At 49.1% G+C, this 21,948-nt stretch overlaps 1 protein-coding gene across 1 annotated transcript in view; it reads right to left on the bottom strand.

Moving 5' to 3' along the window:
* The window catches only part of LOC307115491 (myosin-13), a gene marked incomplete at both ends in the record, with an annotated part of 47,773 nt that overhangs the window by 16,605 nt on the left and 9,220 nt on the right, over positions 1-21,948 (bottom strand). Inside the window, 15 exons of the mRNA XM_079798690.1 lie at positions 923-1,013; positions 1,114-1,259; positions 1,946-2,122; positions 3,835-4,077; positions 5,786-6,041; positions 7,519-7,655; positions 8,731-8,854; positions 9,235-9,352; positions 14,258-14,345; positions 14,436-14,509; positions 16,322-16,631; positions 17,425-17,595; positions 17,711-17,860; positions 18,537-18,655; positions 21,186-21,324. Of these exons, the coding sequence (XP_079654816.1) occupies positions 923-1,013; positions 1,114-1,259; positions 1,946-2,122; positions 3,835-4,077; positions 5,786-6,041; positions 7,519-7,655; positions 8,731-8,854; positions 9,235-9,352; positions 14,258-14,345; positions 14,436-14,509; positions 16,322-16,631; positions 17,425-17,595; positions 17,711-17,860; positions 18,537-18,655; positions 21,186-21,324 (2,343 nt within the window). The remainder of the gene's footprint in view (positions 1-922; positions 1,014-1,113; positions 1,260-1,945; positions 2,123-3,834; positions 4,078-5,785; positions 6,042-7,518; positions 7,656-8,730; positions 8,855-9,234; positions 9,353-14,257; positions 14,346-14,435; positions 14,510-16,321; positions 16,632-17,424; positions 17,596-17,710; positions 17,861-18,536; positions 18,656-21,185; positions 21,325-21,948) is intronic.

Below are 21,948 nucleotides of genomic sequence, written 5' to 3' on the forward strand. Positions count from 1 at the left end.
TATACGATTAAATTAGTGTCGAAAACTCAGCAGCAATCCAAATGCCCCCAGTAGGGAGGTGTCAGGTCAACCGTGATGGAGCCGCAACAGCTGGCCCACAGCCACCATGGACAGCTCTGCAGGACAAATTGAGCAAGTTGCAGAACGATAGTCTCAGCATGATATTGATATGTATATTTTATGTATATATGTTGTATATATTTATGTACACATATATTTATTATAATGTTCTTGTTCCCTCATATTTTTATGCATATATATAAGCTTATGCATGTGTTGTATATATAATATAGCACTAGAGGCCCGGTGCATGAATTCGTGCACAGGTGAGGACCCTCAGCCTGGCCAGCGATCGGGGCCATAGGGGCTGATGGGGCGGGCTGGCCAGGGGGTGGGGAGGGACCACAGGAGGTTGGCTGGCTGTGGGAGGTTGGCTGGCTGTGGGAAGTTGGCTGTGGGAGTGCACTGACCACCAGGGGGCAGCTCCTGCATTGAGCATATGCCCTCTGGTGGTCAGTGCGTGTCATAGTGACTGGTTGTTCGGTCGTTTGGTCATTCGGTCGTTTGGTCGCTTAGGCTTTTATATATAGAGATATATTTTGAGGTCTTATGTACATAAATCCATAGTGAAACATCCAGAAGGATGCACCTCCAACTGGCACTGGTGGTGACCTCTGAGAAGACGGCAAGGGCACTGGGCTTAGAGTGGCGAGCAAAGCAATGTCCTGCCTCACTGGTAAGAGGTTAATTATGTCCAAGGAAACCCATTGATGTGGAACTTGGAAAATTGAAATATTAATTTCAGTAAATAAAGGGAAGGAAGGACATTGTCTCCAGCTGCAAGGGGAGGGAGGAAAGAAGCAGCGACGGAAGCAGAGGGGACGGGGCGAGGAGGCGTGGCCCAGGGCGCTCCCGGCCTCACCTGCAGCTCTTTAATCTTCTTCTGTAACTGCAGACTGTGAACTTGCTCGTCATCCATCTTGCTTTGTAACTGACTGATTTCAAACTCCTTCCTGCAAATAGATATATAGGCATTTCGCATGAAAGAGAAGCCTGTTAAAGGGGAAAGTTGACTTTCGTGCTCAAACACAGAGGTCCAGATGAGACAGCTACTTTTTCAGTTTCTCCTCTACTTGCTGCCTGTCGTTCTCCAGATCCATGATGGCTTCCTGGGCCATTTTCAGGTCTCCTTCCAGCTTCCTCTTCACTCTCTCCAGGTCGGCCCGCAGCTTCTTCTCCTGCTCCAGGCAGCCCTCGAGCTGGGATAAAAGGGGGGAGGCTGAGGCCCTGCTGGGAGAGTGCGCTTGCCCCTTAGGCAGCACACCAGGCTGTCCCAGGCTCCCGGGGTGTGACTGTGGCCTTGGTGATCATGATGATGATGATGATGATATTAGCTCATGGTTCACTAACACTGTGTGCTGAGCTTTCCATGGACACCCTCCGAGGTGGAGCTAGTTGTGTCCCCATTTCACAAGGTGGAAATGGAGCCTCGAGTTTAAGTGCTTGCTCAGCATTCCAGATGTGCTTGGAAAGGGCTGAGACCTCAACCCAGCGACTCTGATTCTGGAGTCTGAAGCTCAGCCCTTGCGTCCCGTCTAGACCCCTGCATCCGCCTAGACCCAGCATCCCATCTAGACCCCTGCATCCCGCCTAGACCCTGCATCCCGTCTAGACCCCTGCATCCCGTCTAGACCCCTGCATCCCGCCTAGACCCCTGCATCCCGTCTAGACCCCTGCATCCCGTCTAGACCCCTGCATCCCGTCTAGACCCCTGCATCCCGCCTAGACCCCTGCATCCCGTCTAGACCCCTGCATCCCGTCTAGACCCCTGCATCCCGCCTAGACCCCTACATCCCGCCTAGACCCCTGCATCCCGTCTAGACCCCGCCTTTCCTGAGCATCTGCAGGCGCCGCGTGTGAGAGCCCAGCAGAGAAATGCCCTCACATCATCTGCCTGCTGCTCCAGCTTGGCATTGACTTTGATGAGACCATTGACTTTGTCCTCTTCAACCTGCAGGTCATCCAGTGTCTGCTGATGAGCCTCCTGCAGGGCTTTCTTCTCCCTGGTCAGCTTGGAGATGTTTTCTTCAAGGGCCGTCATTTCTTCGGAAAGGTTCTTTACCTGGGACAATATCAACACTAGTTCAAGTCAAACAATTAAACCAGAGCGTCCAGCAAAGGCTACTGATTCTCTTATTGAAGGACTTGGCTAAATGTTGCCCTTTCATTGAAGGACACTGTTAAATGAGAAAATGCTGCCTCTGAAGGGAACACGCCAATCTATATCCACCTGACACATCATGGGAATTTGCTTATTAGGTTGGCTGATTGGGGTTTGGAATGAGGCAGGAAGGGGAAGGATAATCCGGAATGGGAGTCCTAAGTTGTCCGGAAGCAGGACAAGGGCACCGAACACGGAACTTTAAAGCATTAAATTAAACATTGCCCCATGTCAACACTCTTCCAGATCACAGAGTACGAACTCCTGGCCCGGAGGCTGAATCCAACCACAGACATCTTTTCTTTAGTCCTCATAGAGGTTTACAACTTGGAATAAGTTACCAACATTGAAAAACTAGAGAGGTCACATAAAATCTGGGTTTCTGGTCTCTTACAGAAAGTTGGAAGCCCTGGCAATGCCGATTCCCATTCCCACCTGGCAACAGCTGGCTGGCGCTGTCATGGCTGCCACTTGTGGACAGGGTGAATGCTCTCCATTTTGCCACAATCTCCTCTGCTCCCTATTGTCTCTTTTCACTACATCCAGTTGTCCACCCAGCACTGACTGAGACATCCCACACCTGGCCATCATCATCCTATGTTCTACTATCTCATTGCCAGCCATTATGAAATGAATCATGTAGTGCACTCTTCATTTAGTTCTGTGAAATATTTACTCTCTTGTGTGCATCTAATTTTAGTCTACACATGGCATCATGCTGTGTCTTTCATTTTCCTACTTTTCTTTACTCAGCACTAGTTCTTTTATATCCATCTTGTTGCCCTATGAGCATCCTCCACGTCTCACCTCTCCATTCCCTAGCATGGGCCCTGATGCTGTCTCCAGCTCTATCCACCTCCCGCCCCCGCCCCACGCACATCCCCACACATGTCCCAGTACGGACTGGAGGGAAATTTCCCTGGTCTCTACACCGAGGAGCAAAAACACTGGGTTGAGGATGTGTGGATTCTGAATTCAACTAAGAATTTCCAGATGGCGTTCCTGAAGGCTGCGTGCGTCCGTCTACCAGGGGTCCTCAAACTTTTTAAACAGGGGGCCAGTTCACTGTCCCTCAGACCGTTGGAGGGCCGGACTATAGTTTAAAAAAAAACTATGAACAAATTCCTATGCACACTGCACATATCTTATTTTGAAGTAAAAAAAACCAAAACGGCAAAAACACCCGCGTGTGGCCCGCGGGCCGTAGTTTGAGGACGCCTGGTCTGTACCAATAGTGCCTCCCTGCCAGTATCTAGTTTTCTGCCTCCTTCACCCCCTGTCTCCCTCATTATCTGCCTGGCCCGGGGGCATTCTTGTTTGCTCCTCCTGTGTCAAGTGAAGTGAAAACAAAGATGAACAGGACTCCAGACCTCCTGCTTTGTGGAGGAAGCGGTGGGGCTGGGAGTCTGTGGTACCCCTAGGGAGGGCTGAGAAGCCTGCAGGGTAGAGAACAAGGCTGAGCGTAGAATGGGGTGGACTCCAACCACTCTCTACTCCTCCTGCCTCCTCTCCAGGCAATGCTGGGTTAGTGGGGGTCCCGCCTGCCTGCCTCTTCCCTACAGAGAGGAGTCAGGACCAGCCAAGAAACTGCGGGGTCCCTGGGGTTCGTCCACCTTGTTCTCCGTGGCATGCTTCTCCTTCTCCACTTTGGTCAAGGTCAGCTCCAGGTCGTCAATGTCTCTTTTGAGAGAGGAGCACTTATCCTCCAGGTTCCTCTTCTTGGCAACAAGCTCAGAGTTTGTTTCTTCCTCCTCTTCCAGCCTCTCATTCAGCTCCTTGACCTTTGCTTCCAGTTGAATCTTGCATTTGATGAGCCCCTCACACCGCTCCTCGGCGTCCACCAGGTTTTCCGTTTCCTGAAGGGACCGGGGCATTATGTGTTGATCGGCCTCCTGACAGATCCTAGAAAGGAAAGGCTTTGCCCTCCCCAAGCCCATTAACTAATGCTAAGGAGTAGCCACACGCATGCGCGCGCGCGCACGCGCGCGCGCGCGCGCACACACACACACACACACATGCACACACCCTCATGTGCAAAGAGCATCCACATGCTTCATTTTAAACCACCGTGGGCATCATCCTCTTCATAAAAACTCACCTCAAATAATTTCAAGCCAAGGCGTTCGTGGAGTTTATAAAGCCTCTGCTAATTCTGGATGCCCAACCATCTCACTCTGCCCACTACCACCAGCTAAAAGGTAACTAATCCCTATGCTATCACAAACTAATAGTTTGAAAACATCACTGCCTTTTAACTTTCAACAGGAAAGTCCTGGTTATGTCTCCTTAGCCTGGCCTCCTTGAGCTACAGAACAGAAAATTCAAAACAGACAGGAGTAAGTGATTAAGTAAGTACACATCCCAGAACACCTGCCAGGAGTCTCTAGGACAGACCATATTAATTCTTAAACTAAACTGGGCCATCGCTTCTCACACAAGAGTATTGTAAGGACTGGACACACCTTCCAAGGGTATGAATGAAAACAGACTGGCAAGCTCAAGAGTCTGTGTATACTGAACATGTGCTATGTGCTGGGCATTTTACACGCATGGACTCATCTGATCCTTCCAGCAACCCTATGAGGTGGGAATATTACTATGCCCATCTTACAGATAAGAATACTGAGGCACACAGAGGATGAGCATCTTGCCCAAAGCCATGCAGCTGTCAAATGGAGGACCTGCAATGCAAACCCAGCAGCTGGTTCCAAACCTTGTCCTCTCGCCACTATGCTTGGGAGTGCGTGCCTAATAACCACATTTACGGACTGGTAACGTGGAAAGGGGAAGGGAAGATGCTTTTCACAGAAGGCAAGAGGTAAAGGTTCTTGGGGATTTAAAAAAGGACAAACAATAAATGCCTTAACTCTGTGAAATGGTGCAATTACAGGTCAGAGTGGCACTGTGTCCATGGCCATGTCTTCCCCATTTCCTTGATAAAAATGCGGATCTTTAAAGAATTTTTACTATAACTATATTATTGAAAATCATGTATAGAAAATTACTCTTTCTACTTTGAATTTTTTATTTTAGTGTTTTATCTTTATTTATAAACTTTTTTAAAAAAATATTCTCACCCAAAGGTATTTTCTCCACTGATATTCAGAGAGAGTGGAAGGGAGAGGAAGAGACAGAGAAACATCGACCGAGAGAGACACATCGGTTGGCTGCCTCCTACACTGGTCCAGACCGGTAGGGATGGATCCTTCAACTGAGGTACATACCCTTGACCAGGGCCGACACTGTAACCACTGAGCAAACTGGCCAGGGCTTATTTACAAATGTTTAAAATACATATTACATTCCTGACAACGTTTATTATGATGACACATACCCACAGCAAGACAGGTCTAACTCCACCATGAAAAACAAGCGGGCAGAGATTCACCTAGCAGTGTATGTTCCAGCATGCTCTGCTTTCCCTAAGCCAGGGCCCGCCTCCTTTGACTGGAGTGTGGTGCTGCAATACTTTATATGACCACTAGGTGGCACCAATGTCCCTCGAATAGACACCTAATGGGGCCTCAAGGTTGCGCCTCCTTTTTCTCTTATGAAGGCACTTACAGACTGGACCTGCAACTGGAGGTCATTCTTTTCCTGCAGCAGGGACACCATTTTCTCCTCCAGCTCCTTCCGGCGAGCCTCAGACCTGGCCAGTTCCTCCTTGGCCCTCTGGAAGTCTTCCTTCATGGTGGCCATCTCCTTCTCCGCCTCCGCACTTTTGAGGAGGGGCTTGATCTTGAAGAACAGGTTCATCCAGGGCCAGTGCTTGACGTTCATAAAAGAGCGGATGTTGTACTGGATGCAGAAGATGGAGTCCCTGTATATCCGTTAGGACTGGGGTTAATGTCTCCAGCGAGGTCTTGTCTCCACCCACCTACCCTGTGGGCCCCAGGACCTGCACCACTCCAGGCTGGGTGGGAAGGAAGTACAGCCAAGCTGAGCAGAGCCTACGGACTCCAGAGTAGATTCTTAAAAGGGGGGCGGGGGATGGGGGTGGGAACAGAGGAAACAGAATGTGCAAAAGTTGGGAGGCGAGATGGGGCATGGACCACTGGTGGTCTCCCATTCACCAGCTCCCTCCTGGGAGTACTCTGCCTAAGCATGCTGGTGCCTCCTGTTTATTGGGTCTTTCTCCCTCATTTGACTAGTTAGCTCTCACCTTTTGAAACTCTGAGAGCTAATTATTTCCCATGTGGGCTCCGTCTTTATGCTTAAATATTGGCGTCCACCCGGGCCTGCCTTCAGTCCACTGGTCGTCTCCCGGACTCCTGCCCTCGTTGAATGGATCCATTTTCCTAATTTCGACACCTACACTGTCTCCTACTCGTCACCCTCCGCAGCTTCCTATCACACAGCTCACGTTTACCTGAAAACGGACTTTCCTTTCCTTTAAACTGTACCCTCCTTTGGGATGTTTTTAATTTCTGCACTGGCTTTCCTTCGCTTCACCAAGCCGGGTGCCTGGGAGAGGTTCTTGACTAGTACATGTGGATGGCCCAGACGGCAATGACAATGCCTGAGCGACACAGGGAATCAGGGCATCTGGGAGGGCGGGCTTCCACCCAAAGGCCCCTCTTCCTGGGATTCCCACACATGACCAGATACCGTTGCTGCTATTCCTTCTGCTTGCCCACAGACCATTTCCTAACTTAGGTCCCAGCCAACTATTACTGGGACTTCTGCCACAGCCTGGTCTTGGTCTCTCCTGTCCTCTAGGTCCCACTCTCCTTGGAGCTACCAGAGGTCTGAGCTGCAAACTGGGGGGAGGGGGGCTCTCACTTATACACCTTCCACGGCTCCCCACCGACCAGATGATCCCATATGGGCTCATTAACACAGGGACCTTCACTCCCTGCACCTCACCCTTGCTCCAAATGTCACCTGCTTGTTGGGCTCCCTCCCCGGCCGCTCGCTCCGGCCACGCAGAGCTGATTTCAGAAAATCCTTTCTTCTCACTGACCCTTTCATGCCAACCCCACCTCTAACAAGGTTGGGGGCCTATTCTCCAGTCCCTCCCTCTCCTGAATATAATGCTGACAGTGTACGGATCTATCACAGGCATTAAAATTAGCCATGCACCTGTCTGCTTCCCACCCATCGGGAGCTCCTGGAGGGCAGGGTTCCTTTCTGTGTCCCCAGGGCCAAGCAGAGACCCCAACAATGAATTCCTGCTCAGGAAATGTTGGTTGAGTGGATGAACAAGTACATCAATGTCCTGAGACTAAAAGCAGGAAGTGATCATCTGCTCCTAAGGAGGGACGGCAGGGTAAGGTGGAGGTGAGGGTCTGGGTCACCTCCTCTCCATCATCTTCTTGAACTCCACCCGCATCAGGTACCCTCGGCACAGGGCCTGCGTGCGCGTCATCAGGATCACCAGCTTCTCATCCCTCATCTCCTCCAGAAGTCCCAAGAGCCCAGCTTTGAAAAACACCTGTATTAAAAGAGAGACGGCCCTGCTCTGTTCTCCGCAGGAGACAGCCCTCAGCCTCAGGAGAACCTCTTCCGGTCCAACCCCAGCCCTCGACTTCCGACGCCTGGGTGGGGACCTCAGCCTGCTGGCTCCCAGGTCTCAAGTCTCAGGGGCCCCGGTCTCCTCAGCAGCCCCTCCTGTGTCTTGTTCCAAAGCACACCCCAGGCCCCACCAACCCGTATGGACCGATCCTGACAAAGCTCACACATAGTAAACAAAGAAGAGCCCAGAAAGTGACCTCCGCTCTCAGCTGTGTCCAGATTGGGAGAGATCCAGACTTCTACCTCCTCACCTTCCTCTCTCTCTGCCCACCCGAGAAGGCTGGCCCCACCTCAGGCCCATTCACCCACGGCCCACACGGGCAGAGCTTCTTCGGTCTCCATGATGTTCCAAGAAGCAGGGCACCCTTGGGGGCAGCAGGCTCCTCCCCAGCAGGGTGGATGCTCTAGAGTTGGGCCAGGGTTGAAGCCGGCCTTTGCATCCAAGTGACTGTGACCAAGTTTCTTACTTCTGGGGAGTCTACATTTTCTGACCCTCCCATCAACCCCCTGAGGTCAGGACCACCTCTGTCACCACCAGCTTCTTGGGAGGCTCAATGAAACGTGTGCAGAGGATGTATCTGTCACAGGGCTCCCTCAGTGCACACGAGCTCCATAAATGGAGGCCATTTCTGGGGTGATAGCTCTTCCTCTCAAGTCCTCACGGCCCCTGGAATTCTTTCCACGTTCTCCTCTCCCTTGGGGTCCTTCATCTCCATTAGAGTGTCTTTACTCTACTCCCGCCAGGACACCCGAACTCCCATCGCTTTCTTCGGCGGCTGGTGGGGCTCCCACCTCCAATTTAGCCTCTAGACTCTTAACAGCCAGCACCGAGACGGAGACCTCTGTACCCAGTCCCTCTTCCTGGGCCACTGGGCAGGGGGCGGTCAGGCTGAGCAGATGGGGAAAGAGACCCCTTTCTTCCGCTCAGCTAGCAAGCAGCCCAGGGCTGTTGTTACGGGGGTCGGGTGGGGGTGTCCAGCTCCCCCTGCTCTCACCTTGGTGTGGCCAAACCGGTACTGCCCCCGGTCCACATCGATGGAGTTCAGAAGCTTCTCGGAGGCATTTTTACTGTCAATAAACTGCCCTTCCGGGATGGCGCTGGCGTTGAGGAGCCGGTACCTGGGGAGGGAAGACGCAGGCCAGTCCCGGGGCTGCTGGCTATGGCAGCTGGGGTGGACCATCTCAGGGGGAAGGGCCGCTGGCCACACAGCCTGTACCCTGCTCCTCGCTGCTCAGGCCCAGGGGCCACATAGCCCTCTGAGGTCCAGGCCAGCGGGGCCGCACCCCCCTCCCCACCCTCCCGCCATGGGTAAGGCTGGAAAAGGAGTGGTGTTGACTGTCCCTGGGCAGAAGATCACTCCCTCTTCCCCAAGAAAATGACAGAGCCATGGACACCCTGGGTGGGGGGCTTGTGGGCCCACCACACACCCCGCCCAAGAAGCACCCTGGAGGATGCAAAGGTGCCCCGAAAGCGAGAGTGCAAAGACGAGACCACCCACCGCTGTTTGAAGTCGGCATAGAGGATCCGGCTGGGAAAGCCTTTCCTGCAGATCCGGATGCCCTCCAGGACCCCGTTGCAGCGCAGCTGGTGCATGACCAGGTGGTGGTCCATCACGCCTGGGGAGAGAGTGTCGGGGGCCGTCGGTGGCCTTCTCATCGTTTTCTTTGGTGCTTTGGACACCATGAGCCACTCCGACACCCAGACTTGAAAGGAAAGGGTTGGTGCCAGCTCCAGGGTGGGAGAGGCTGGAGCTTGCCTACGGTCTCAGTAGAAATAAACCCGATTTATTGGGTGGACTCTACATCCCATCACCATGGGAGCAAGAGTCAATATCAAATATTGATGTTGACCCTGTTCATGGTCCTTGGCTCTGTATATAGGCTCCAAGGGAGGCAGATGAGTGGGGTGCACCCTCTGGGCCTCCCAGCGAACCTTGAGTTGCCCTTCGGTCTCCACCCAGGGACAGGGATGCAAATGTGCAGGCTGTGCGCTCAGTGGGAGGAGAAGGCCAGAGAGAACAAGGCGGGCCGTGGCAGGGGCGGAGGGAGTTGCATGCAGGGCAGTCATCTGTTAAACACGGAGCACCTGCCGCAAAGCAGGGTGAGCACCAAGGGAGGGGGCAAGAAGGGGAGCCGGAGGGACCAGACCCTGTGGGGAGGCAACATGTCACTCTTGGCACCAGCCTGGGTCAGCCACAAATCAAACAAGGACCCAGAAAATTCTGCCTTGAGACTATGAGAGGGGTTAGAGGAGAGGCATATGGCTGCATAATGGCTTTTAATTGTGAGCTCCCCAAGTTTCTAGGGAAGGGCTAAATCTGGTTTTGGCCTAACCTTATGGAAACTTCTAGAATGCTCAACAGTTCCCCTGGCTGCTGTGAGGAGAGATGATTATACATTTATACAATTTTCAAGATTCTTCTAGAGCTGTAACACTGTCTGGTCTAGTAGTCTTTGGCCGCATGTGGCTATTTACATTTAATTCAAAATTCATTCAAGTGAAAGAACAACTGTCTTAGTTGCACCAGGTACTAGCCACATGTCGTATAACCATACTGGGCAGCCCAGATAGACAACTTCTCCATCACTCCCAGAGGTCCTAGTGGAGAGTGATTCTCGAGGAGGAAGTGGTTAAGAGCAAGGAGGAAATGTGTCAGAAACTCGGAGAATCTCTGACGAGAGGGAACCATGGAAAGCATCCAGTCCAATCCCATTGTTTCTCCGCTGAGGCTTCTAACCTGTGAACTTGTTTACTAGCCGTGTGAACTTGTACTTTTTATGCCACAGTTTCCTCATCTGTAAAATAAATATAACGACGGTATCCACCTCATAAGGCTGTTGTGAGGACGAAGTGAGTTCACGTGAGTGAAGAGCTTAAACCAGGGGTCCTCAAACTTTTTAAACAGGGGGCCAGTTCACTGTTCCTCAGACCGTTGGAGGGCCGGACTATAGTTTAAAAACAACTATGATCAAATTCCTATGCACACTGCACATATCTTATTTTGAAGTAAAAAAACAAAATGGCAAAAACACCCTCATGTGGCCCGCGGGCTGTAGTTTGAGGGCGACTGGAGCCCCTGCCACACCGAAAGGGGTGCATGAGCTACTCGCTGTGGCACTTTGAGCACCAGGCTGCGTTCATGATGTGGCGGACTCATCTCCACCGGGACCAGGAGCGGAGAGAGAGTGCAGACAACCCTTTCAGGCAGAAGAAAGTGGAAACGCCATCATTTTATGCTGGGGAGGCCAGAGCGCCACTCTGCTTGCCAAACGAGTCCACTCGGGCGGGGACTGTTGCTAGTTCCCACAAAGCCGCTCTATAAGGCGGGAGGATGCTGAGGGAGGCTGGGCCCGGAGAGGGGAAGTGCCTCGAAAGGTAATAGCAGGTCTGAGCCTCGACCCCCGACCCCCGTGGCCCCTCTATCCGTGCAGGCTCAGAATTCGGGGTTGAGTTCTCTTAGATCCCTCTCTATGTCCCCCTCAACCCGGGCTGAGGCAGTTTGCCCATGAGAAAGACCCCCTTGCCTTTGCACCAGCAGGTGAAGCTCCTGCGAAGGTCCCCAAGCTACTGCCTCATCTTTCCATGTTACGTTTGCTGCAGGATATTTTCCTCTTTATTCCCCCTTAGTTATTCCTTCGGCCCCTCCTTCCTGCAGCTACTTCAGCCTTCATGGGCAGTGGTACTAATTGTGTGTTTTATTTTCTGTGTTTTATGATACTTTGACATCTTGGCGCCGTGTTGGCCCAGGAGAGACTGCTTTGCCCAGAACCAGCCAATTCCTAGAGATGGCAAAGTACTCCCCTACGGACACGTAATTCATAGGCGAGCCAACCAATCCAGAGCCCGTCGCCCCCAACCACTACGTGTATCGGGCTCTCACCCTCAGGGCCTGTATTCCCAGGCCCTGCTCCCCCGAGGGTCAGGTGCCCGACACCTAAGGACAGCCTCTACCCCCAGAGCCCACTGAAGGTATTCGAACCAGCCAATCCCAAACCTCCTCCCCGTGCCTCGCCCACATCTTCCCGTGGAAACCACAATAAAGGCTCTTGCCCAGGGCTCCCCTCACTCCCCTTCCTCCTGCCTGACCCTGGAGGTCCCCGAGGGGCCCAGTGTGGTGTGGTGGCCTTTTCCTCTTGACCACTGTCAATAACTGTCTTTCAGTGCAGTCGCCTGCTGATCTGCTGGCCTCCCGACCGGAATAATGACAGACCCACATTAAAGCAGCAGTGAGTCACCCACGGGCCCGTGCACAGCACACACTTGGTGGGATCCAGGTTTGCTACAGAGCAAGCACGAGGGCTGAGCCCTGAGCCCTGTTCCGAGGGGCTCCAGCTCCAGCTGGCCAGAGAGGCTGTACCCCTGAGCCCTGGAGGACAGCGAGGACAGTTACAAAGCACCAAGGGCGCCTGTGGGTGGGAGGGGGCTTGTGGCTGGATCAAGGGCCATGGCTCCAGCCCCGGCTCTGGGCGCCTGGGGTGAGGCATTGAAGTCTGCGTGGTCCCACTTCCCTCTCCTAGAAAAGGAGTGGCCGCGGTGCTTTCCGGAGTGTTTCCCAGGCTCCGGTGTCAGTGTGTTAGTCTACCCCCAGGCTCCTGTATCAGCGTGTTAGTCTACCCCCAGGCTCCTGTATCAGCGTGTTAGTCTACCCCCAGGCTCCTGTATCAGCGTGTTAGTCTACCCCCAGGAAGAAACAGAGAGTGTCCGAGCAAAGGGGGCGCCAACAGAGGGGGGGGACAGAGGTTTCGGTAAAGTCTGCCTTCCAGAAGGAATAGGAACCCAATGGATTACCAAGCCCCTGGGCCCCTCAGGTGCAGTTTGGACCCACAGACATTCACTCTATTTCCCCTCACCTGACACTTGCAGGCCATGTGCCTTACAGAAGAGTCATGGCACAGGTACAAATCCATAAACAACAATAATGGAACTTGATTTTCTTTAAGACAATGCAAGCCAACAATTTCATTTGATGCTTAACCAGAGAAATAGTTCTGTTCCTACACTGGAGGGAACTGGCTGTGCTGGGCTCTCAGGGAGGGGTGCAGCCAGCTGGGTTGGCTCTCGGGAAGGGGTGCAGCCTGCCCCAGATACCGTGCCTTTAACTTAGACTTCAGAACAGAACTTCCATGGAAAATAAATTCCACTAAATATGTAGACCAGGTAGTTTGGGGAATTAAAGTTTTTGATTTTAAGTAATAGTAATAATAATTCCCATATTATCATTATTATAAATAATGTTATTCTCATAATAATAGTTTGTCATAATGTTTATCATCCTAAATATTATTATCCTATAATAATTAGCATTATTATAATTGACAGCCAACATTTACTGAGTGTTCACAATGTGATTGGTCCTGTTTTAAATGATTGCCTTGTACTCATTCATTTACTCTTCACCACCCTCTGAGGTGGGTTAAATGAGTTAATATTTACAAAGTGAGTAAACATTTTATAAATGCTCACTACATAAATGAATGAATGAAGAGCTAACTAAATAAAGGGACGAATGAGCACAGATTTTCTGCTTGCTTTATAGAGCAGAAGCTTAGTTACTGGGCTTAGGGTCCCACGGGCAGTAGAAGGTGGAGCTGGGATTTCTTTCCTCCACCATCTAATTCCTCTGCTCACTTGTAATGTTGCCAAGGCAGGGAGGTTACTCACGGGCCAAAAACCCACAAGCTATCCTGAACAGCTTGACTGGGGCGTGAGCTACCTTGTAGCCACAGCTCTGTGTGACGGTTCGTTTTTCTCTTTGTGACAAACGACCCTGAAACACAGCTGTACTATGGGAATATTTGTGACTCCAGGGTTGGGTGTGGCGGAGGGTCTGCTGGGCTGCACAGTGTTCCCTGTACACGTGGTCTCATCCTCAGTTTCCTCTTCTGGAAGATGGAGATCATTACTCCTCGTGCAGAGAACTGTTGTAAGCAGTAGAGGCAATGTAATGAAGTGGGTGACATACCGTCTAGCTCAGGAAACAGCTGTTATTGATGCTGATTTTATTATGGAATACCTAAGAGAATTACTTGTCAGTTCTGGTGGTTCTTCACTCTGGGGGAAAGGGAACCACAGAGCCCTTTAGGAACCTTATGAAAGTTATGGATTTCATGTATCTATGTCTGTATATGCAATACTTTGGATGTGATTTCATAGTAGGAGTGCCCAATAAACCATTCAAGATGCCCAGTTGAATTTGAATTTCAGATTAGCAGTGAATATATTTTTAGTATAAGTATTTCCCAAATATTTCATAAGTCATCGCTATACCAAGACGCTTTTCATTGTTTATCTGGATTCAAATTTCGTGGGGTGTCTGGTGCTTTTCTTTGCTAAATCTGGCAGCTGTTTCATAGATTGTCTAGAGAAGTGACAAAGACTAGAGAGCTTTCCTCAGAGACACAGCGGTGCATGTGAACACACACACACGCACACACGTGCGCACACACACGCATGTGTGAGCTCATACCCCCAGAATTTTGCACACGTTTCAGGGAGCTCTGCTCTGGTGGGTTCTCACTCACCAGGAGTCTTGGTTTCATTGGGAATCAGACACCGTACAAAGTGAGGGTGAGTGCTCCTCAGGTTGGTCATCAGTTTGTTGAGGTTTTCCTGGGCACAAACCAGAACAAGCTCATTTACCTTAGCGAATGCCTCACTGGGCAAAACAACAGCTGGGCGTGGAAGGGGCCAAACACGCACCCTGAACACCGCCGACACGGTCTGGAAGGAGGAGCCCTTCTTCTTTCCTCCTTTCTTGCTCCCCCCGGAGTCACCTGGAGACAGACACAGAGGAGGTGTCAGATGCAGCTCTGAGGACATCACTCTCCCAGCCCTGAACGTTTGGTTTTCTCGTGATGTAAGAGGCCTGAGGGTCTCTATTTGTTTGCTTTTTGATGTGCCCCCGAACCACTTAGATTTGGGCATGTGCGCCTTTGTCACTGTGGGAATGGGGTGGGGTGGGGTGTGGATGGCATTGAATTGGGATAGAATTGAGGTCCTCAGCATCCAAGGAGAATCTTTTCCTTCAGAAGTCAGACCTGATGTTCAGCCAAGTCGCTGGCAAGATGGAGACACCCCTCTGAGGACTGTCCTCTCTTTCATGGGGTTACCTCCTTCTGTGCTTGAGCCCTTGCTCATCGCTTAGTGGGGAAGTAACCAGAAGTAATACAACTGAACATTCTCAAGAATATTCTACAAGGAATGAGTTGTAGAATATTCTTGAGAATATTCTTTTCTAAAAAATGGAAATTTGATTTGGATTCAGTGAATACCAGGTCTACTTTTCCTAAATGGCTCAATTTCTGATTTAGTCTCTGATATGTCATCAAGATTCATATGGGAAATGTCATGTCTTACTTTCCCCTGTAGTCTCCTCACTCCAATCTCCTGTCCAGGGTCCATCATGGATTCATGTTTGGGTTGGGGGAAGAGAGGCAGGAAACTCCTTCCCCAGATCCACACCCACTGGGGGTCTTATATTTAGAGTCCTGGTGTATCTCTAAGTAATGTTATTCAACACAGTTTTAGAGAACTCTGATTAGATTAAAGGAAGCTGATGTTAATTGTTCAAGTTTAAACTTGTGCCAATTAATTTTTTTAAATTGTCTACTTATAGAATGAATAATTATATTGCATGTATTTTCAAATTAAAAACGAATTTGTCAAGTTTATGTGTTTAAGATAATTCATGATTTTAAACCCTATTTTGGCAATTATTTTAGAAATACATATATGAATAACCTTACAAAGTGATAGTGGGTTGTATAGCCACTTTGGAAAACAGTCTAGAAGTAACTCAAAAAAGTTAAGCATTGAGTTATCATATGACTCAGTGATTCCACTCCTGGGTATATACCTGGGAAAATTAACAGCATATTTCCACACTAAAACTTGTACACAAATGGTCATAGCAGCATTATTCACAATAGCCAAGAAGTGGAGACAACTCAAATGTCCATCAATCAGTGAGTAGATGGACAAAATGTATATATACATACAAAGGAATATTATTCATCTATAAAAAGTAGAGAAGTACTGATACATACTACAACATGAACAACCTTGAAAACACTAGGCTAAGTGAAAGAAGCCAGACACAAAAGACCACAGAATGTATGACTTCATATGCAAAATATCCAGAACAGACAAACCCATAGAGACAGAAAGACTAGTTGTTGTTAGCGGGTGGGGATGTGAGAAGTGAGAAGCAACTGCTAATGGGTTACAAAGGTGATGAAAATGTTCTTGAATTAGATAATGTGATGGTTTTACAACCCTGTGAGTATATTAAAAACCACTAAATTTTTTAAAGGGTGAATTTTATGCTTTCTGAATTATATCTCAATAAAAAACTACTAAAGAATGTAGTATTGGCTATCAAGTCCACTGAGAGATTTGTCGAGCTCCATAGAGCTCCACCTCGTAAGGAGAGGAAGAAGAGGAGAAAGGGAAATGGAGATCAGAGACAACAAATAAAGCAAGCTCAACCCGAAGCTTGTGTTCAACTACTGCTTCTTCATAAGCAGCTTTGGGTTATGAGTAATTACACAGAGATTTCCATAGGTTAAGAGATAAAAGAATTTCACCTGCTTCTGCACCAGCATAGTTAGAAAAAAGGAAGGACAGCAGCTTCAGGGAAGACTTCTGGTACAGCCCGACCACGGTCTCATTCAGGGGGTCCTTGTTCTTGTCAAGCCAGCCAGCAATATTGTAGTCCACAGTGCCTGCGTAGTGCACCAGCGAGAAGTGGGCCTCGGCCTTGCCTTTGACAACCTTGGGCTTCTGGAAGTTGGCAGACTTGCCCAGGTGCTGGTCATACAGCTTGTTCTTGAAGGAGGTGTCTGTGGCCTTGGGGAACATGCACTCCTCTTCCAGGATGGAGAAGATGCCCATGGGCTAGAAGGAGCATAACAGTATTCAATACCAGTCTATTCCAATGACTCCATTGTCTGCAGGGGCCAAAGCCAACATTTTTGGTGCTGTCACTCTGTTACTAGAACACTGGACTGGAAGTGCTGTGAGAGCAAGGCCCTTGGTCTGTTTGGTGCAATGACAGAGCAGCGCTAGACATATGGTATGTGCTTAATTAATATTTGTTGAACAACAGTAAATGGAATGAAATTATGTGTATATAAATGTAGCCCACTTTTAGCAATAGGTTTACCAAAAATGTAGTTATATACATAGACATCATGCAATATGAGTAATATTTTATTTTTTAAAATGTGAGTAATATTTTAAACAATCATCTGGATTGATCAGCATTCACTTCCTTCCAACATGACCAGCGCTCAAAACATTATGGAAAACATTTTTTAAAAGTTAATGTTATCTGTGTTTTCCCAGTGACATTGAACCCCACTGCTCCATGGTCCCGCCTCCATGGGTCTTTGGACAAACCAGAAGGGTATAAAATGCCACAGTCCCTGCTGGCTCCCATCACATTCTTGGAGATAACTGAGCCCTGGGATTTTAACCACCCAGGCACCCCTCTAGGTGTCTGAACAGATTCTGGGTGCTTTCCAAACACTTAGCCTTTATGCACAAGGGGATTCTACTATCGAGGGCTTACAGCCTGGGGCAGTGGGGTTAGGGGCAGCAGCGTATTAGCAGGAAAGAGTTAGAGCAAAGAGGTGATGGTCCCACGTAAAGAGGAGCTATCCCTGAGGAGTAGCATTTATTTCTTTACCTTCTCAATGAGCTCGATGCAGGCAGCCAGGTCCATCCCAAAGTCAATGAACTCCCACTCAATGCCTTCCTTCTTGTACTCCTCCTGCTCCAGCACGAACATGTGGTGGTTGAAAAACTGTTGCAGTTTCTCGTTGGTGAAGTTGATGCACAGCTGCTCCAGGCTGTTGTACTGGGTGTTTCAAATAAAAAACAGTTTGAGGGAGTTTGGAAATTCAGTGAGATCCAGTAAAGCGGACACAAAGTGGGAGGGCCTTTTTAGGCCAGTCATCTACCCAACAACTCACATCGAAGATCTCAAAGCCAGCGATGTCCAAGACCCCAATGAAGTACTGCCTGGGCTGCTTGGTGTCCAGCTGCTGGTTGATGCGGGTGACCATCCACAGGAACATCTTCTCGTAGATGGATTTGGCCAGAGCACCCACGGAGTTGGTCACCTTGAGGAAGGATCACCCACTCAACCCTCAAATTAGTGTGTTTATGGTTGTGTTAAATTGAAACACATGAAGTTGACATCTTGATGATTAAAAACAGTTGGAAATGACAATTTTATATAGTTCAACCTAATACTAACTATTTCTTGAGGCTTTTCCCAGCTCATAATGTTTCTCCTTTCCTGCGAACTATCCCAATATACATTTCGTTTTTTAAGCACTCTGGTTATAACACTTGGCTCTACTTAATTGAACCAGATATGGATATTTGATCCAAGTTGGGTTAAAAAGAATGTCTTTCCTGAGAATTTGGAATTGGGATCAAAAGACACTGGTCTCAGTCTCAGGGCGAGGCTAGAACCATGGAGATATCAATGTGTGAGCTGCAGGGCGGCTGTGGGCAGGAGAGGTGGAGAAAACTTATCTGCCTAGTGAGGACACAACAGAAAAGAAGAGCAATGGCATCCCAGGGAGCCCCAGAGAAGGAGCTGGACAGAGGGTCCCTGGCTCCAGGCTCCCAAGAGACCCAATGGGCACGCCTTGATTTACATCCCTTGATGAACCCCAATGTTTAGCAAGTTTCATATGTATTTCTGATACCTGCAACCCAAACCACTTGAAGATGAAGGTGAAAATAGCAAAATACCCAAGTCAACTGGATTCAGAGCATCTCCATTACCTGCTGGACATTTTGCCCTTTAGTGACGTACTCGTTCCCGACCTTCACCCTCGGACAGCACAGGCCTTTCAGCATCTCTGCAGAATTCAGACCCATCAGGTACCCAGCTTTGTCAGCCACTGAAGGAAGAGGGGAAATGGTATCACACAAAGACAGCAGATGCTGAAGTGTCCAATCGGGCCCTGGGTCCTTCCAGAAATGTTTTCTATAATCCTTGATGTTTTTATGTTCTATGTGTGCCAGGCCTGGCCTTGTCCAATGAAGCTTAAATTCCATGGTCCAGGGCTCCAGGTTTTAAAATTTTTTTCAATTTGCCTTCTAGACACAATCTTTAATTATAGGTTGATCTTGCTCTACCGATATTTAAATTTCATTTAAAAATACAGTTACACAGTAATATTGGAGTCAGCTAGTACAACAAAATGTTAAACACCTTACTAATTTGTGCAAGACACTGTACTAAGAGCTAAGAGAGAAGTATAAAACCTTGACCCAGTCTTTAAGTGTTGGGAGATGGTCAAAAGTAGTTGACTCTTGGCAACTTGTAGTTCATTGGAAGTTCAGTTAGCTTTGGGATGAGCCTGGCTCCTGGCATTACACTCATGGAGAAGGTGGAAAAATGTTGCTCCCCAGTGACAGCTCCTCCTCGGTGGAGACCATCTCCTCATTGCTGGTTAGGGATTAATAAAAATCAGCACAGTATTTGTTAAGTGTTTGATAAGAGGCCAAATGCATGCTTTTACTCTTTGTTCAAACTATGGTTTTTTTCTGCTGTGTCCATTTTGGTGCATGGTACCATTATTCTTCTAGTCACTTAATCTTGAAAGCTTGGGGTGATCACATCCTTCCTTCTCACTAATGACATTCCTCTATTCAAACAGGCACCAAATCCTGCTCATTTCACCTTCAAAATAGCTGGCATCTCCATTGTTTCCAAGAGCTGTGGTTGTGCACAGTATAGTGACAGAGAACCTGAGCTCTGGAGTCAGTCTGCCTGGTTCAAACATTGTCTGTGCTTCCTTTATGCCTCAGTTTTGTCATTTGTACACTGTCTGGGTTGTTGTGATGCGGACCTGGTGCATGGTGACCACTCTGTGAATATTAACCTAGATTGCTACCACCATCAGAGAAGCTCAGCCCCCACCCCCACTGCCCCCCTCTCCCCGTTCCAGGCTCTTCCTGATCCTGAACACTGAGCACACAGTTACCAGGGCTGGGAGAGGGGTGGGACGCTGCTGTCATATGTGGCAATATGGTCTGCTCTTGCTGAGGAGCCTGATACATTTTTTTCCAGCATCCCACATTCTTGGTGAGTCTGACTGCTTACAGATTACTTCTAGGTTGTCTCACATACGGCTGCGCTACTTGGGATATCCATGGCTTCTGGTGCCTACCACACACATTCTAAACCATTTATCCTGGCACTCAAGGCCTTCCCAAACTGATGCCAAAATAATCACCTTTAATTCTCATCTCTTATAAATCCACTACACATATCCTCTTCTGTAGCCCAAGTGGACCACTCGCTACTCCTCAGTCCCATCACATTCCTTCCTCTGCCCCTGGCTCATGATATCTCTTCTGACTAGATTGCCCTCTCACCCTCACCTTTCAGGATCCTACTCATCCTTCAAAGTCAATGTCAGTGCCTCCTCCTCCAGGAAGCCTTCCCCGATTACCCCAATCAGAAGTGCTTCCTGCTCTGACACTGAGTTTCTCTCCTGTTACCTCCCCATGTGCACCATTGGGATAGGCAGGATTCCAAGATGGTGCCCAAGATTTGCACCCCCTGCTGGACATTCCCCATATAATCCCCTCTATTTGCATGTGGGTGAAACCTGTGGATGTGATAGGATATTATTTCTGTGATGAGTTACTAATCAGCTGACTTTGAGTTACTAACAAGAGATTGTCTTGGGCAAATCTGACCTAATCAGGTGGACCTTTATGATCAGTGCTAATATTAATTCAAGGCTATTGCTCCCTTCTGGGGTTCAGTATGCACCGCTTCACATGGAATGCAGTGCAAGAAGCAGAGGCCATATGAGCAGGGCGCCTGGGGGTGGCTGCTGCTGCTGTGAGCCCCTCCCACTGCCTCTGCTGCATTTCCAGGCCCCCTGGGGATGAGGCAGAGGGGAGCGGTGAGATCATCCACAGGAGAGTCCTGGGCAGGAAGATTTGTAACCTGGCCCTTGTTCAGGCTCAAGTTCAATAGATGTCAGAGTGAAGAGAAAGTGATGGGAGGGTGAAACCTAGCTGCTACCATACTAAAGGCTTCGTCTTTGGCCCGGTGATTAGGAAAGTGTTCTGGATATTAATAATGATAGGTACAGAGAGAAGGGAATGTTTGCTTAACCATCTCCTCTCATACATGTCCACCTTAAGTTAACAGGGAAACTGCTGGTGAGAGAGAGCCGTGTGGATGGTGATTATTCCCATGAGAATAATGCTTTTTGGTTTTCCAGGATTCACCACTACAGGGTTCCTTGACCGAGTGAATCAACTCCCCCAGCATGTGCACAATGAGCTTGGACTCCTCAGATTCAGTTTGTACAGTTTTCCAAGAGCAGCTCTGGAGATGAACACAGTTTGTCTCACATGTGCACGCAGGCGGAGAGCCCATTCCAGCCCCCGTCCCAGAGGGGTTACCTTCGGTGCCGTCGGGCTCCGCCTGCTCCTCCCGCTGCTTCTGCTTGAACTTCATGTTCCCATAGTGCATCACGGCGCCCGTGAGCTTGTAGATCCCAACCTTCTCCTCGGAGCTGAAGCCCAGGATGTCAATGGCATTCTGGGAATTAAAGACAGGACAGCGGTCGCAGTGGGACTCAGGGATGCAAATGCAGCTTTTCTCTGGCAAAGACCTCGCTTAGCCTTTTTTCATAGCACGTGAGGCAGCCCTTGCCCACATACGTGGATGACAGGTGGGGTATAGTAAGTTAGGAGTTAAAAACTGTTCCTTTAATTTAACATGTTTGCGTGGGTAGGTGGAGATTATGGGAAGGAAATGTGAATAAGTTTTGTTTCATTCAATAGGAACTGACTCTAATCCTTTCCCACTGTACATAGCTTTGGGGGGATATTTTCTAAATAAGGCCATTGGGAGCCATTGTGTGAAACAGGGGGAAGGAAGTCCAATGGATAGTGTCTGAGAAACAGTGTCCACCAGCTTGAGAGCGTGGCATTGCAGTCTAGGAATTCCAATACGGTTCAGAACCAAGCATGGCTTAGAACCGGAAGGGAAGATCATTAAAGAGAACACCCTCATTTCTCACATGAGAAAGAACTAACTTTTGCAGAGCCCTCTGTGTATTAGGCATGGAGTTATCTAATCAGCCGTCCATGTTATCTCCTTGAGCCCCTGTGAGAATCTCACAGGTGTACAGATTTTTCCAAACTTCCAGGTGAAGAACAG

This window comes from Cnephaeus nilssonii, assembly GCF_951640355.1.
Source record: "Cnephaeus nilssonii genome assembly, chromosome: 19".
NCBI classification, from domain to species: domain Eukaryota; kingdom Metazoa; phylum Chordata; class Mammalia; order Chiroptera; family Vespertilionidae; genus Cnephaeus; species Cnephaeus nilssonii.